Consider the following 18,022-nt stretch of genomic DNA (forward strand, 5'->3'; position numbering starts at 1 on the left):
GATCGATAACTTTAACAAGCACTTGTACAAAGGCAACTAACACTAGCCCGTTAATTAACTTTCTGCTACTAACTCAGACAAACCATTGAAAACAGAGAGGTGGCTGCGGCTGTAGGGATGGTCTTAAGTATAGTATATGGAGTACTTGTGATAAAGTGAATTTAGAAGAGGATGGTCTTAAGTTATGGGCTGAAGATGCACAAGATGGACGGTGGTCAGTTGGAGCTGTAGGGATGTTGACAAAAAAGGCGGAGAGGTGGTTGCAGACCAGAGTACTGAGATTAATGCAGTAGGAGTTAGAAAGGATCAATGAGAAGAGTCAGCCACCATTCAAAACCATCTTTTTTTCTCTAAATTTCACTGTCAACATAAAATTACCCTCTTTTCCTCAACAAACTCTACCTGACTCTCCTCCCAAACTACCAAAGTGCAGCCCGAAGTGTCAACAGAGAGGGTGAAAACCCAATCCTTATTCCTTAACCCCCCAAATACTTATCATCCAAGCGTCATTAATTTTATTATGTTATCTACTTTTCATCCAAAAATATTTGGACCAAGTAAACTGTGCATTGATCATAAGCCATTAGCATGTTATAAGCCATGTTATGATTGTTTAAAGAGAAGAGAAAAGGGACCCCTGGTCCAAGAACATCTAACTCATCATAGAAAATATCACAATGCATACAAATCCCATGATTTTAAAGATTGGAAGCTAACTTTAATGAGCTCGACGTACATATCAGGATACTAAATTAAAAGACAGTTTTAAGACATACTTAAAACACCAGTAAATAACAAAAATCCTCAACATCTAGCCTTTTCTTCAGCAACAACATTGAACCAAACCCAACTATTTCAAATAGCAGTAGCTAGATATCAAAGTTTAGACAAAATGAAGAAACCGCAATAGAGAAAAACAAAAGAAGAGACCCAAGGGAACATGACTATTTACTTGCAAAGCTTCAAAAAGTTTTTGGTGGTTAAGGGGCACCGGTCCGAGTGCAGATCCACAACTACATCCCCCAATCTTGTCACAACGAGAACTGACACTTTCCAACCCAACCAGTTTTTCTATCACCGTGGTCGAAATTCGGAGCACCTTGAAGCTTACAGCTCGCGAACTCCTCTTCTTTCGCTTTGAATGATTTGTCAAAAAATTATGTTAGCTGTATTGAATAGCTAATTAGTAGCTACTAAACTATGTCTTCTTGGCAGTAACAAGATTGTAATAGATAATAATCCTTTGGGCTGCGTTTGGTTGCAGTGCAAATCATATTTGCACTAACGCAAATGTATGGTAGTGCAAATCTGGTTTAGTTTTGCATTGGCATTTGCACTTTTCTTGTTTGGTTGAAGGTGGTACAATCAATAAAACAATTTTTCATTTGTTTGTTTGAGTTATAAAAAATAAATGTAGCAAATAAAATGCAAAGCTTAGATTCTTATTAATTTTTTTTGCTCTACCAAGATATAAATTGACATATGCATATGTACCATGTCTAGAACTTACATAGGCATCAAAGCATTGATTCACGATAACATTTCAATGTGGGCCCCACCTGTAAATCCAAAGAACTTATAGACAACATGGTTTTAGTGTGGATGAAATTCTCTGAATTTCATTTTATTCAATTGTTGATTGAAATACAGAATTTTTGAATTGGGGGACAAAGATGATCCCACCCCCCTATCTATTGTCTTTAGAGGAAAAAGATGATACGTGCATGCATGCAGCAGCCGAAGACCCGGTCAAAGTGGATAGCAGCAGAAGACCCGGTCATGTTAGCTCTTAGTTGGGATAAGCCTTATCCATTCAGTTTTAATTCTGTTAGAATAGATAAGTCTTCAATTTTGCTCCTAGATAAGTGCATTAGATAAGTCTTCAATTTCTGTTCCTAGATAAGTGCATTCTGTTTTTTTGTTGATAAGCTCCTAAGATTAAGGGGCAGTAGTTCCTATTTCTACTCCCAGTTTGTAGCACCATAAGGCTATAAATATAGCCTGAATGAATGGAGTTGAATTGGCTTTTCTACAAACAAACTCTCTCTCTCTCTCTTCTCCTTATTCTAGATCTTTCTCCCTCTTGTTAGATAACTTGAGCGTATCATTGGTATCAGAGCCGGTTCGACCATGGACACCCGTGGAAAGACGAACGCGGAGTTCCGCAATGAGGTCAATGAAACCTTAGCACGACATGAGTCGAGCTTTGACCAAATGAACACTGTCTTGCAAGCAGTGTTAACTGAACTCCATGCCCTTCGAGCCTCACGAACCACTCCCAATACCACTCCCGAGACCAACCCCTTCGCCCATGAAGAATCCTCACAGCCCCATACTTCCCGTTCAAGCTCCACCCATGACCACCCTCATCAACACGTCAAGTTGTCATTCCCAAAATTTAATGGGGATGATCCGAGCGGTTGGATTTACAAGGCGGAGCAGTATTTTGAATTTCAAAATATTGTTCCGGACCAACAGGTGCAGCTAGCTTCCTTCCATTTGGAAGGCATCGCCTTACAGTGGCACAGGTGGTTGACCAAGCATCGCGGACCGCTCACATGGGAAGAACTCTCCAAAGCGGTGTTACAACGGTTCGGCCCCACCGACTACGAGGACCCATCAGAGGCATTAACCCGCCTAAAGCAAACCACCACTGTGACGGCTTATCAAGAAGCCTTCGAGAGGCTCTCTCACCAAGTTGACAGCCTGCCCGAGAGCTTTCTCATTGGCTGTTTCATTGCAGGACTTCGTGATGACGTTCGTTTAGATGTGAAGATCAAGCAGCCTCGAACTTTGATAGAGGCGATTGGAGTGGCCCGGTTAATTGAGGAATGAAATCACTTACAGCGGAGAGCTAGCCAACCGATTCGATCCCCATCAGCCATGACAACCCAGAAAGCGTCGCCCAACCCCATGGCCGGTGTACTTGGGCCTCCACCAAGCTCGCGCGCGAACCAGGTTTCCAGTGCTCCTTCCTCAACATTCCGGCGACTCACCAACCAAGAGGCGCGAGAACGTCGTGAGAAGGGGCTGTGTTACTACTGTGATGAGAAGTTCACCTCCGACCACCGTTGTGCACGTTCACAACTGTTCATGATTGAGGATCCGGAACCGGCGGACACGGAGACTGTCGAATCAGAGGAGGAAAACCAAGAAGCCATCCCTGAAATCTCCTTCCACGCTATTGCAGGAGTTGAGCACCCGCAAACCATACGTGTTCTTGGGAAACTGAAAAACAAGAACGTGACCGTATTAATTGATGGCGGCAGCACCCACAACTTCATTGACCAAGCCATCGTCTCCAAGCTCAGGTTGCTAGTGAACCAAGACAAGAAATTTCAAGTTATGGTGGCCAACCGTGAAAAGATCGAGTGTATGGGGCAGTGCTGATCTCTCACCCTCGCCATTCAAGGACACCCCGTTACCGCTGACTATTATGTTCTTCCCGTCGCAACATGCCAGTTGGTGTTGGGAGTACAGTGGTTAGAGACGCTTGGACCCGTCGAGATGGATTACAAACAACTAACCTTGACGTTCAAAAAGGAGGGACTCTCTTGCACCTTCCAAGGATTGGGACGAGCCAGCATCGAAGCCTTAACCAACAAGGAATGCAATGGGTTACAAGGTACGGGATTTTTTTTTCAAATAGTTCCTTCACATAGCAGCGGCCAACCAGGTTTTCTTCCACCCGAGATGGACCACCTTCTCACCGAATTTTCCCATGTGTTTGAGCCGCCCACAAGCCTGCCTCCTAAACGACCACATGACCACCGGATTGCACTGCTTCCCGACAAAGGACCGGTGAGTGTGAGGCCATATCGATACCCGTATTACCAGAAGACCGAAATAGAGAAGATGGTGAAGGAGCTTTTGCAGACAGGGCTGATAAGACCAAGCAATAGCCCATTCTTATCGCCGGTTTTGCTAGTGAAGAAGGCTGATGGAGCTTGGCGGTTTTGCGTGGATTACCGAGCACTGAACGAAATCACTATTAAAAACAAGTATCCCATTCCCGTGATTGATGAATTATTAGATGAGCTCTATGGCACCAAATTTTACTCCAAACTAGATCTACGGTCGGGATACCATCAGATTTGAGTGCAAGAAGAAGACGTTCCTAAAACGGCTTTCCGAACACATGAAGGGCATTACGAGTTCTTAGTGATGCCGTTCGGCTTGACGAATGCACCTGCAACTTTTCAAAGCCTCATGAACGACCTCTTCCGCCCATACCTCCGGAAATTTATTTTGGTCTTCTTCGACGACATTCTGGTTTATTCTAAATCATGGGAAGACCACCTATCTCATTTGAGAGTTGTTCTAACTGTATTATCCTCTAACAAATTATTTGCAAAAATGTCAAAATGTCAATTTGGGGTTTCGCAGGTCGAGTACTTGGGTCATGTGATTTCAGAACAAGGCGTGTCCGTTGATCCAGCCAAAATACAAGCTGTTCTCGCATGGCCTACACCGACATCAGCAAAGGGGGTCCGTGGCTTCCTCGGGTTAGCAGGATATTACCGGAAGTTCATCCGTGACTTCGAAAGCATTGCAGCTCCCTTAACCCAACTGTTGACCAAAGGGGGATTTCAATGGAACGAGGCAGCAGAGCTGGCCTTTCAGCAATTGGAGAAGGCACTCACTTCACCGCCAATCCTACGTCTACCAGATTTCTCCCAACGGTTTGTGATTGAATGCGATGCGAGTGGAACCGGGATTGGCGCCATCCTCATCCAGCAAAACCGACCGGTGGCCTACTTCAGTGAAGCATTGAAAGGTTCAGCCTTGGCATTATCCACCTATGAGAAGGAGATGTTAGCTATTGTCAAAGCCGTTAAGAAATGGCGCCCATATCTGCTTGGGAAACCATTCACAGTCCGCACCGACCAAAAAAGTTTTAAATATTTACTCGAGCAGAGGATAACCACACCGGCACAAACGCGGTGGCTGCCAAAGATACTGGGCTACGACTATGAGATCGAGTATAAAAAAGGGGCTGAGAACCAAGGTGCGGATTCCTTGTCACGTATGGCTGAATTTCAGTTTCTTTCCATCTCTATACCACACGCAGACTGGTGGCCGACGCTACAAGAAGAGGTCAAACAAGACACCTTTTATGGGGAATTGATGAAAAAGCGACCCTCCCACAAGTTGCTTCAACGGGATGGGGTATGGTTCAAGGGGGACAAGATTTATTTGAGCCCCACCTCCACCTTGATTTCAAAGGTGGTGGCGGACTGCCACTCATCCCCTGTAGGGGGACACTTTGGGTTTCATAAGACCCTCTCTCGCATCAAGCACAGCTTCCTTTGGCCCCACATGCGTCGGACGGTGAAGGAGTTCTTGCAACAATGTGACGTATGTCAGCGCTTCAAAACAGATTGCAAGAGACCAACGGGATTGCTTCAGCCATTACCAATTCCTACTCAAATGTGGACAGACATCTCCATGGACTTCATCGAAGGATTGCCTTCCTCCAATGGGTACACGGTTATCATGGTAATTGTGGATCGGTTGACAAAATATGCCCACTTCATTCCCTTAAAACACCCATTCACTGCCACCACAGTCGCGAAGGCATTTGTTGCCAACGTTGTCCGCCTACACGGAGTACCAACATCCATTGTTAGCGACCGTGACAAGGTATTCATCAGCTCATTCTGGCAGACACTTTTTCAGATGCATGGGACGAAATTGTGTATGAGCTCCAGTTACCACCCCCAAACCGATGGGCAAACCGAAGTTGTTAACCAGACGTTGGAGCAATATCTACGGTGCTTTGCAGGTGACCAGCCGCGAAAATGGGTAGAGTGGGTTCCTTGGGCAGAATACAGCTACAACACCTCCACTCACTCTTCCACCAAAATGACACCCTTCGAAGCAGTCTACGGAGTCCCACCCCCTAGTCTCCTGACCTATGTACCGGGTACAGCTCGAGTAGGGGCAGTTGACGAATACTTGCGTGACCGGGACATCATCCTACGTGAGCTACAACATAACCTCCAGGTAGCCCAGAACCGGATGAAATGTCAAGCGGACCAGCACCAACGAGAAGTCTCGTTCGTAGCAGGTGACTTCGTGTATGTGAAGCTACAGCCTTACCGGCAGACCTCGGTGGCGTTTCGGCGTTCCATGAAGCTCGCCCCACGTTATTTTGGGCCGTACCCAATCATTGAGAAGATTGGTCCAGTAGCCTACCGCTTAGCCTTGCCCCCCGGCTCTCAAATCCACAATGTTTCATGTCAGTTTGCTGCGGAAGCACTTGGGACCCATCACCCCTACTTCCACTCAGCTTCCTCCAATCTCGGATACTTCGACCATCCTACCCCAACCGGAAGCAATCCTGGATCGCCGTATTATTCACAAGGGCAAATACTGCCCAAAATCCGAAGTCTTGGTCAAATGGATTGGGGCGCCAGCTGAGGATGAAACCTGGGAGAATGAATGGCGCTTCAGAAAAGCTTATCCCGACTTCCTTTCGGACAAGGGTCCTTCAGGGGGGGAGGAGAATGATACGTGCATGCATGCAGCAGCCGAAGACCCGGTCAAAGTGGATAGCAGCAGAAGACCCGGTCATGTTAGCTCTTAGTTGGGATAAGCCTTATCCATTCAGTTTTAATTCTGTTAGAATAGATAAGTCTTCAATTCTGCTCCTAGATAAGTGCATTCTGTTTCCTAGATAAGTCTTCAATTTCTGTTCCTATATAAGTGCATTCTGTTTTTTTGTTGATAAGCTCCTAAGATTAAGGGGCAGTAGTTCCTATTTCTACTCCCAGTTTGTAGCACCATAAGGCTATAAATATAGCCTGAATGAATGGAGTTGGCATTGGCTTTTCTACAAACAAACTCTCTCTCTCTCTCTTCTCCTTATTCTAGATCCTTCTCCCTCTTGTTAGATAACTTGAGCGTATCAAAAGAATCAAATATCTTCTACTAGCGATTCTCACTTGTTGGAAAGAAACTTGGGTGGACCTAATTAGAAACCTCCTAACATAACCAATAAAAGAAAATTAGTAATAGCAGAGAAGGCAACAATTCTAAAAATAAATAAATAAACCATTTCAACCATCCAATTATGGTTTCAAGATTTTATAGTATATATCGATTGAGCAGGTATAATCTTCTTTCTGCCCTTTTTCATATGCACTTCAGCTGTCCCAAAAGGGCACTAAGTTACAAAAAAAAAAAAAAAACCAACTTGAAGAATAAGCATTGTAGGAAAATGAGAAAACTCCTCAAACACTCCTTCAGATTTTCCATGCTAGTGGATCAATGCTTTTGTTCATCCTTACCCTAAGACTTTGAATATTCAATCCACACAAGAATATCCTAGTATGCTATGTTGGGTTATTTAAGACTCACTCGTCTATGAGAACACCCACTTGTTTCTCCTATGTAAGATTCTATCACCTGTTGAGGATGAGAAACTCCAGCAGCTTGTTGAGCAATATGTCCCCAAGAATTGGAACTCTATTGCAAAGAAACATCAAGGGAGAACAGGTAAGATATGGGATAAAGATGGTCCTCTCCCCCTCTAATCTATTTCTAGAAAGCTGAAACGTTGATGTTAAATTGGAATTCCAAATTAGAAATTATAATTTCTCTTAGGCTAACTTGAACATAATTTCAACTTTTTCAGATGAGCTCTGAAGATCAATCTGGTAGAATTGAAATTGCACCATGATACAACAGGTAATTATAGTTTGTTTTGTCTTTTATTAATCAATTTACATGATAAATTATGAAGATCACATACAGTTACAGATGGGTTTTAATTGTATCTTCTAAATCATACTTTCTCTCTATTTGCAGGTAAGAGGTGTAGATTAAGACGGTTTAACTAACTTGACCCAAGAATTAACAGAAGGCCATTTTCAGAAGAAGAAAGACTACTTGCAGCTCATTGAATTCATGGCAACAAGTGGGCTCTAATAGCTCGGCTCTTGGCATGTTATCATGGCTAGAAAACATAGAAAACGCTAAAAGTTGATCACACAAGTTCAGAAGGAATCCGGAGCAAGAACAGGGAGATGACTCCATCAAACACATGGATTTTCTTATTGCTATTGCTAAAACTCTCTTTCTCTGTATTCTGTTTTTGGTTTAATAAATTTTCTTCCTGTTACAAAAAAAGGTATGCCTTTGATGAAATCTGATTAGCATGGCATAAGAAAAATTTTGGACAATAGAAACCAACAATAAAACAAACAATTAATCCTTACATGTACATGCAATCTATACACCAACTAAAAAAGAAGAAAATACAAAACCGAAACAAAATATAATTTTGACGGAAAAATCGATAGATTAACAAACAATTAATCCATGTTCATTAGATTTTTTTAAACTAACTTTGCATCCGAATGGAATACAAAAATCGATAGGAAACGAATTTTGCTTTTGAAAGGATGGTAAATGATATTACCAAACAAACAGGTGCAAACTTGAACCGGGTACATATTTTGCAACTAGTCAAAATTTGCATTGCAACTAAACGCTATCTTAGGAGCAAAAGTCACAAGCATGACAGTGATGTCCTCTGTTTTATAGCGGAACCCAACCACTGGAAGCTACGCATGCATGTCAGAGACAAAGGGCTCTCCTAAAGTTTAGGACCATTGCTAAAACCTTCCTTGAAGTTTGGTAAGTGCAATCACTTTCCCTGAATTTTCTGACTCAGTTGCAAATAGACCCCTTTATTAGAATCCTCTAAAAAGAGGCATGAAGTGTCCAAAATACTCATGCAGTTACTATTGAGGCTAGTTTCTTCAGGAAAAAAAAATAATACAAACTTTATGAAAAAAAAAAACAGAGAGAGAATTTAAAGTTGTAGCTTTAGATGTGAGTGATTGATATGAAGGGAAAATTTGGAAAATAAATCAATTTTAGAAAGAGATTGGAAGATTTTTTTTGGTATGAGATTGGAAGGGTTTGGGGTAGCAATTCATATGTAGAGAAAACTTGAAAAATAAACATTTTGGTCTTACCAATTGTATGGGTATTTTGGGCATTTTCATGCTTCTTTTTAGAGGATTCTACTTGCAACCAAGGTTTTAAATTTCGCAACATATCAGCTGATATGACCCGATACGTATCGTTTCAGAAAGGTTCCGATACATGGAACATGTCTAATTACAGGGTTTCGTATTTTTTCGTCTGTATCGGACCAATACGAGTCCATATCGACTTTGTATCGGGCCGTTTCGGGTATGTATCGGCCGATACAATCCAAAATGCGCCAATACATACCCGAAACGGACTGATACGCATTATGTATCAGTTGAATTTAATTTCCCTCTTCTTTTTAAATTTAAATTTAATTTATCTCCTCTCTCTCATTTATATCAAATTTAAGTTCTTCTCTCTCATAAATATCAATTTTAATTGTCTTAAAGTTTGAGACACCACTAAATGCTAATATAATTTAATTAAATGATCATTTAAGTTACATTTGATTGTAGCATTTAATAATGTCATTAAATGTTATTTAAGTGAAATAACTTGTTAAAAATCACAAACCAAATGTAACAAGTTTCTAACCCAAGTCATTTGCTTATAACAATAATTAATTGACCATTATGCCAACATTAATTACTTTTTAGAAAGACATGCTTTTTTATACTTAAAGTAATCTTTATTGACTTGGTGGATGTTTCCCGACAAATGCTATAAATTTGATTATTAATATTTATATAATAATAAGATGAATACAAGTTATATTGATTCATTAAAAATTAAGGTATATATTAACTTGTATACATAATAAATATTATCTAATTCTATATATATTAACTAATAAATGATTTCAAAAAAATATTAACTAATAAATATTAGTATATATACAAACATTTTAGTTCTTCTATTATTTTTCAATAGTTACTAATTATATCCCAATACTTTATATAAATCATTAAAGAATGGTTTTTATGTTTAAATAAATTGGTTATACTCACATAAAACTCATTTTTATTATTGTTTATATTTTTAAGGATTTTTTTAGATTTTCTAGTGTATACATGTGTATCTTGATTTTTCGTCTATATTTATACGTTTCCAAAGTGTATCTCAATACGTCACTTAAAATTACCTTTCTGATACACCTTGCGTTTCCGATACTTTGAACATTTCTTGCAACTATGTTAAAAAGTTCAGAAAAGGTTTCAGCAACAACGAGAAACTTCCGGGGAGATTTTAGCAATTTACCTTAGTTATTTAAACAGTCTCACGGTTAGGGGGTGAGCAAACTAGGAACCGAATGGAATCGACCTTGAACTGACCCTATCTGACCTATTACAAGGTAGGGTCTGGTTTCAAATTATTGGAACTGACCCCCCCACCCAGGTTGGTTCCAAGGTCCTGGGCTTTACCCTACCCGAACCAACCTGATGAACTGACCTTGGTGGAACCAGTCATGAAATCAAACTTGTCTTGAAGTAAACCTCAAAATATTTTTAAGGATGTGAAGATTTGAACCGAAGCACTCATGGTTACAAAAACCATGATCTCTTTTAACCATCAAGTTATTTAAGTGATTTGATCATTTGTTTTGATTTTAATATTTGTATATACTAAATAATGTAAAAAGTAATATTTACAAAATTTAAATTATAATGACAAATTTTGAACCATATATTAATATAATCTACTTATTAAATTACTCATTTTAATTGATAAAGATAAAATAAATTTTAAAATATATATCATCATTATTGAAAATTAAGTTTTTGAAGGACATATTTCATTTTTTTTCTTGAAGAGGGAGAGTAAAGAAAGAATAGGTTCCAAAAGTAGACGCTAGAACCGACGTTAGAACCACCAAGGGCCAATTAACAGAGGGATAGTATGTCATATTTCCAAAGCATCAGGGGTACTTTAAGTAGGATTTTAAACTTTAGGGATACTTTAAATAATTATCAGATAGTTCAAGGGTAGTTTAAGTAATTAGCACAGTTATTTTTTAAATTTCTAAATTTCTTAACACCCCCCCTGTAGCGGTGATCATTTTCAGCCTGGCCCAGCCCAAAAGTTGTGCGAATTTGCCTGGGTTTTCACAGATGCAAAGCCCTGCCGGCCGATATATATATATATAGAGAGAGAGAGAAAGAGAGTCCAAATAGCATAATCAAGCATTACAAAACACTTCCAACTCAATAAAACACACAGAAGAACCAGCCAAGGAATTCTAAAAAGTACAAAGAACCTTAAGTAGCACAAAGCACGAACCCTGGAACTGGAAGTGCGCATAATAACAGATTCACAGTTGATGCAAAAACTTTTGCATATTATTTTGGCTGTTACAGATTTTATTAATCATGTATCATAGCCCGGAATGCTTGTCAAGCACAGTTCATGCAATTCCTGCAGTATCGACTCCTCGTCAGTTTGCCCACCCAACACCAGCACTCTAGTCCCTCCAACTACACAAGTGCTGTGACCCCAAGAAAATTTGGGAGGTTGCCCAGGAACGTTAAGAACTTTCCACGATGGTTTCTCTTCATAAGGATCCAGAAGGAATGTCTGACAAGGAGAGTGCAGACCACTAATCGATCCGCCAAAGATAATGATCCTCCCACAAGGCATGCTTACGGCAACATGATCAAGTCTAGCTGGAGGAGCCACCGCTCTTTCGTTGCCAACATTACTACAATCCAGTTGCATCCACTGTGGCTCATCATCCTCCAAATCAATTGTGTAAGCTTCACCTGATCGTAATCGTAGATGACTGCCTCTCTCGGCAAGTCCACCAAGCATAAGAATCTTAGTCCTTCCATAGACTGAAAGTGAATGTCCCAAACTAGGGGGAGGAGCCCACAATGTAGTAATCTCCTTCCACATAGGCTTGTCTGTAGTGAAATCCAGTAGACACGTGTCAATTAGAAGTACACCTCCATCCGTGCATCCACCTGTGACTACCAATTTTGTGCCTTCCACTGTACAAGAGCTGTGCCAAGATCTGGGGAGGGGAGGATTTTCAGCTGAAACTTGTTTCCAATTTGGCTTTTGGGCATCTAAATCAAGCACAAATACATCATTAAGTAATCCTTGTCGACCACATCCACCAAACACCACCATCAAAGACCCATTAAGGCATGAGAGAGTGTGTCCCCAACGCCCAGGTGGGGACGATGCCATACTCAACCGGAGCCACTCAGGGTTTTCTACATCAAGATTGAGGATAAATGTATCATTCATAGGCTGCATATTAACTCCTTCCCCTCCAAAAAGAACAAGTCGATTCCCTGCAGCACAAGCACTAAAATTGCAACGTGAAGGTTCCACAGAACCCCCAACCTTGAGTATTTTCCAATGACCTGCCTCAAGTGTGGTCAGCTCCCTAGCTAGACGATCCCATCCTAATTTCTTTGTCATCGACTCCAAAGTACTTGTGACTTCTCTTCCCCATGCATTTTGACAAACCATTTTACCCACATGCTCATTCTTTGTCAGTTGTCTGAACCTTCTACAGACAGACCCTAAGGATGCAACATCTCTTGGTGTCAAGCGTGATAAGATACCATGGGTTAAAACTTCATCAGAGAGCTGAAGAATCGCACATGTTATAGCCAGTGTATGCCCATTCATAGAAGACTTAAGAAATGGCTGGCCACTCTTCTGGGTGGTAGTCTTTTTGAAAAGTGGATATGGTACACGATTAAGATCCATATTTGCTTCAGAAAAGAACTGAATGCCCATTATGTGTGTTACAATGCCATCATCATCATGTATGAACTTCAGCTGTAGCTTGTTAATCAAGGGAGTACCATCCTTCCTGAAATTGAGGAGCTCACCTTGGAATTCCACTCTTTCCTCAAGACATCTATGAATTTCTGAAACTACAGGATCCACCATAAGATGCGGCCTTTGTACACGTGGTATCCTATTCTGTAAGAACCGGCTGAAAAGGAAGGTTTCCATAATGAGCCAGCAAAGGTGGATTCGAATAAAATGAATATCTAACTAAGATGTTCATTAGAATCATACCAGACAAATTACTCTCCATGGTGGAAGTACAGAGGAAGTCATACCAGGTTGGATAACTCAACAAACAGATTTTCAATATTATAAATAAGTAAAATTCTATTACTTGAGATTAATACATAAAAACAATCTTTATGAAGACATTGATCTCAAGTTTTCTCCAAAAGGACTTAAATTTGTACAGACAAATAATAGTTTTTGTGTCATATTATGTCGTCCCATCAGCTCAACTTCAGGCGAAACTAATAATATGGCATCACAAAATTAACTAGTACAAGTTACAAATGATCAAACTTCATTTTAACATTAATATATATCATGAAAATCTTAAAGAAAGGTATATGTCATTAAGACTAGCTTATTAAATCCAGAAAAATAAAAACGAATAAAGAAACCTTCTCACAGCTGTTGAAAATTTGAAATACCTGAAATTGCATGACAAAGACTTAGTGTGACACTTTATCAGTTATTGAATGAGCTCTTCAAAAAAATACCAAAAAAAAAAAATAAAAGAAATACACACTTGATTTTGGTGAGGATCAAGCAAAGGAGAATTTTGATAAGTTGTCAATGAGATTATGGCAAGAGCACTACAGAGCGCACTACTGCAAGTAGCATATAGGCTTTCTTCACAAACAATTGATTGTGTAGAGTGTATTGGGGAGAAGCACATAATGCACTCCAGCTTTACTCTCATTAGGCTCATCCAAGGTTTCCATTGAAGTTTAACCAGTGGACTAGGTAAAGACAGTTGATTTATTTGTCACACTATCTTTCAATCTACCAATACAGAATTCTAGTAACACTCTGAACTACTTTGTCATGAAGGCTCAGTTTGGAAGGAGTACAAATACAAATATGTAGAGTGTAAAACCTTGTATTTTGTATAACTTTCTATGTATTTGTACCCTTTCCAAACTGAGCCAAAGGACAGATCACTAAGCAGAACATAATATGAGTTTTTACAATGTGGGATACAATAAAGGCAGCCTATATATTACATATATAAACAGGGCAAAGTAAAGAACTGAGAACAAGGTTGCTGCAAACTATGATACTTGGACAATATGCAACTATCAACAACGAAGAAGCAACTGCATTACATACATTAATCCACCTTTCCCATAGAAAGGGGGGAAAAAACCAAGACAGATAAAATATTCAAGGTATGTTTAGATGATATATCAAAACAAATTTTACTCCTCCCAAGACATATATGAGCATTGCTACTTTTGCAGTTCATATGCATACAGCCAAACTCAACTTAACTAAAACTTGTTCCAACAATGTCAGATTAGCTACGCAAATACTGCTTCACAATTACACTCTGATCAGTGCCATACTTATTGTTTCATTGGCCCTAAAATCATTTCTCACTACTTCAGCTCATGCCTTTTTTTATCTGCCCCCGGCTCTTCTAGACTCTTCAACATTACTGATCACTTTTTCTTTCTGGTATGGTAGATGGTCTTCTCTACATGTGATCAAACCATCTTAGTCTACATTCCCTCATTTTATCATTTATGCGCGCTACTCTGTAGGATCCTTGGAATAAGTTCATTTTTATACCTATCCTTTCTAGTTTATGCATCTAATTGAATTATAAACAAGGAAATCAACCTAGACATATAGAAAGCAGGACATCTTACTCCCACTGGATATACATCTAATTGATTTACTTTCTACCCATGCTTACACAAATCAATTTGCAAACACCCATTAACAGGACATCTTACTCCCAAAAGACATCAAGAAAACCTCTCTTACCCTTCCTCACTCTTCTAGCAGTACTCTGCTTTGTTTTGTTTTTTGAAGAAACACCCCTCTCATCCTCCCTTTCTTCAGCAACCAGAGTGGTATGGATGATTATTTAAGCTCAGTTTGGAAGGAGTACAAATACAAATATGTAGAGTGCAAATACATTCAAAATAATACAAAACACAAGGTTTTAAACTCTACATATTTGTATTTGTACTCCTTCCTTTGGAAAGAGTACAAATACAAATATGTACCGTGCAAATACATACAAGACAATACAAAATATAAGGTTTTGCTCTCTACATATTTGTATTTGTAGTCCTTCCAAACTGAGCCTTAATTCAGTCCAATCATACAATTACCCGGTTAGAGCCACTAGTGAAAGAGAGGGGAAAAAGAATAACAAGCAGGAGTTGTGCTAATTACTTGTATTCAAACAATAATAGGGTTTCTGAGAAACCGCATGCAAGAAAAATAATTTGCTGTAGTCATTTTTTACACTTTGATGAAGCCACCCACTAATTTCTGTTCTTTTTTAATTCCTTTTCAGATAATGAATTATCTTTCAAATACTGTGAAACCTCTGCAAAAACCATTCAACTCGTATGCTCTGCCAATATTCCAATTGACGGGATTCAAACCAAAGAAAACAGCATAAAAGATAGCAGAACAATTAACTGCTACAAAGACATGCATAGCCTTCTATATACCCAGAGGTAAACTTTCAGAAACTCAACCAAAATCAACAGGCACAACTTATAATCAGAAAATATTAACTTGATGTCATTAAATTTGATTTTACCTTCTGCTTCATTGCCTCTGTTTTGTTTCTTCTTTTCTGTTTATACATTTTAGTGTTTGCAATCCAATTGAACTTCAACGTACAAAGGTTTCGTCTTTAGATATTATTTAAGTATAGATTCTACTTATACCTCTAATTCTGTAAATTAAAGCTTCCTTATTATTTATTCCACAAACGAAAATTGGCATTCAGAACCAACTAATGGAAAGAATTTACGCTTATAATTTGAAGCAGAGCTTTCACAATTTCATGAAACCCGAGACTGGTTTACTGATGAACCCAATAAAATAAACGAGGAAAACAACGGATTAAACAGAAGAAATCGTGCAATGGTGTTGAGTACGAAGAGTAATACAGAAATGCATGAAGTAAAGAAATGGTATTTGGACAAGTAAATGGGTTGGTACCAGTTTCTGCCAATGACTTCGTTGGCATAGTAGCCGGTGGAGCTCTCAAAGACGGTGTTGACGTAAATGATCGGAAAGTCGGCTTCCAGAGCGTCTGATACGACAATGGAGGGCGGAGTCCCGGGATAGAAGAATCTGTCTGGCTTCAATTGAAGCTCGCTTTGCTTTTTCTCCGCCTCAGTGCATTTTACCCCCTGCACACAGCTTTGATGCTCCTCGTCCATGGGAACTACTGAAACAAATTCACCTCTCTCTCTCTCTCTCTCTCTCTCTCTCTCTCGCTAACAGAAGATGGAAATATGAAACTGCCTGAAGTTGGTACTATGGGAGTCATGTATATATAGAGAAAAAAAAGGCGAAATTTTTGTAAGTTTTTTGTAAATTTACAAAAATACGAATCATGTATGCATGGAGGAAAAATAAATGTATTTCGTTTTTGTTCGTTTTTGACAAGAAAAGAAAAAAAAAAAGTGTATACTATTTTTAGTTACGAGTTATGAATGGATCCGGATGTAGTAGGCACGTTAGATAACTAATATAAGTAAGCACGTAATAGCTAGCCGTGTGACACCTGTCACAGCTAATGTTTCATTTTAACGTTTTTGTGTCGAATGTGCCGTTTAGGAATTAATTATTATTTTATTATTTGTATTAAAATAATTAAAAATAAAAAACAACAAAAAAGGAAAACCTGTCCCACAAGAGGGTTTATGTCTTATTGAAATCATCTTCTTTCTTTGTTGTATTTGCAATTATAATAGTTTATGTCTTTCTCAATAAACGAAAACGACAAGACAAATATATAAAGGTGTAAACGGATCGAATTCGAATCGAATCAGGCAATATTCGAATTCAAATCCAATTAGAAAATCTGATATTCGAATTCAATTCGATATCCTACGAGTATTGAAAATTAATATCCGAATTCAAATTTGATTAAATATTTAAATATTCAATTCAATTCCAATTCGGTTAATTAATTATTAGATAATTAATAAATATATAAAATAAATATTTTATTAATATAAAGTATATAAATATATAAACTATTTATATAACTTTATTATTATATATAATTTATATAAAATATTTTATATAATAATTAAATAATCGGTCGAATTCTAATATTTATCGAATCGAATTAAGTCATATCCGAATTTGAATCCGATTAACTATTCGATAAGAATAGGATATCTGAATTTTACCGATTAGATATTTGAATTATCTGAATTCGATTTGATTATGTCGAATATCGAATTCAAAATCAAATTTTCCAATATCGTTGACACCCCTACAAATATACAATAGGCATTAAAAATCTTTTATGCTAATTATCATGGTTTTTAAAACCGACCTAGTGACCGAACCGATCAGGGGTTCGGTTACCAGGTCGAATGGTCTGATCGTTCAAACCGAATGCTTGGATCGTTTTAACAAAAAAATGAATATTTTAAAAAAATAAAAATAAAATAAAAAATGGTCAAAACCATAAGAATGGTTTGAATGGTTCAAACGATTAACCGCCCGATTCAACGGTTCATTGACCAAAATCAACATTTTTTGGTCGGGCCTAGCATGACCCGAGCGGGTCGTGTCTTCCGCAGCCTACGGACCTAAAACCCCAAGCCCAGCACGACATGGACCATCTGGTTGGGCCTGGCACGACCCGCGTGCCATCGTGTCGTGCCGTGCTAATCCAAATTCAACCCGATTTACACCTCTACGTTAAGGACTAATGGCAAATTAGAGAATTCAGTCTAGACTACTATGGGAATGTTTTTTCTTGAACATTTTGTTTGAAAATTATAAATTCAAGTACATAGTTTAATAAGTATGATATAAAGTAAAAATTGGTTTTATCATTATGTCAGTTATGTTGAGATAGAGGTGTAAAACGGGTTGTGTCGAGCCAGCACGACACAACCCATGGTCCATCTTGGGTCGTGCAACCCTCCCCTAGGATAACTCAGGGGGTTAGCCCGGCACGGCCCACCAAGTCAAAGCTACTTTTGCCTATTTATTTAAAAAATTGAAATATGAATTTTGATGTATACAATTGCTTATATATACAATAATT

The 18,022-nt window shown here is 38.8% G+C and overlaps 1 protein-coding gene across 1 annotated transcript; it reads right to left on the reverse strand.

The window, feature by feature from the left end:
* Positions 1 to 11,105: 11,105 nt before the first annotated feature.
* On the reverse strand, positions 11,106 to 16,259 carry LOC148855252 (adagio protein 3-like). The gene is made up of 2 exons (XM_088986343.1): positions 15,946 to 16,259; positions 11,106 to 12,895 (listed from the first exon to the last, which is right to left on the reverse strand). The coding sequence occupies exons 1-2, from the start codon at positions 16,167 to 16,169 to the stop codon at positions 11,311 to 11,313; spliced, it is 1,809 nt and encodes a 602-aa protein (XP_088842469.1). The 5' UTR covers positions 16,170 to 16,259; the 3' UTR covers positions 11,106 to 11,310.
* Between the last annotated feature and the right edge of the window lie 1,763 nt (positions 16,260 to 18,022).

Source organism: Nelumbo lutea, chromosome 4 (genome assembly GCF_056320005.1).
Source record: "Nelumbo lutea isolate HS-2025 chromosome 4, American lotus-T2T, whole genome shotgun sequence".
Classification (NCBI taxonomy): domain Eukaryota; kingdom Viridiplantae; phylum Streptophyta; class Magnoliopsida; order Proteales; family Nelumbonaceae; genus Nelumbo; species Nelumbo lutea.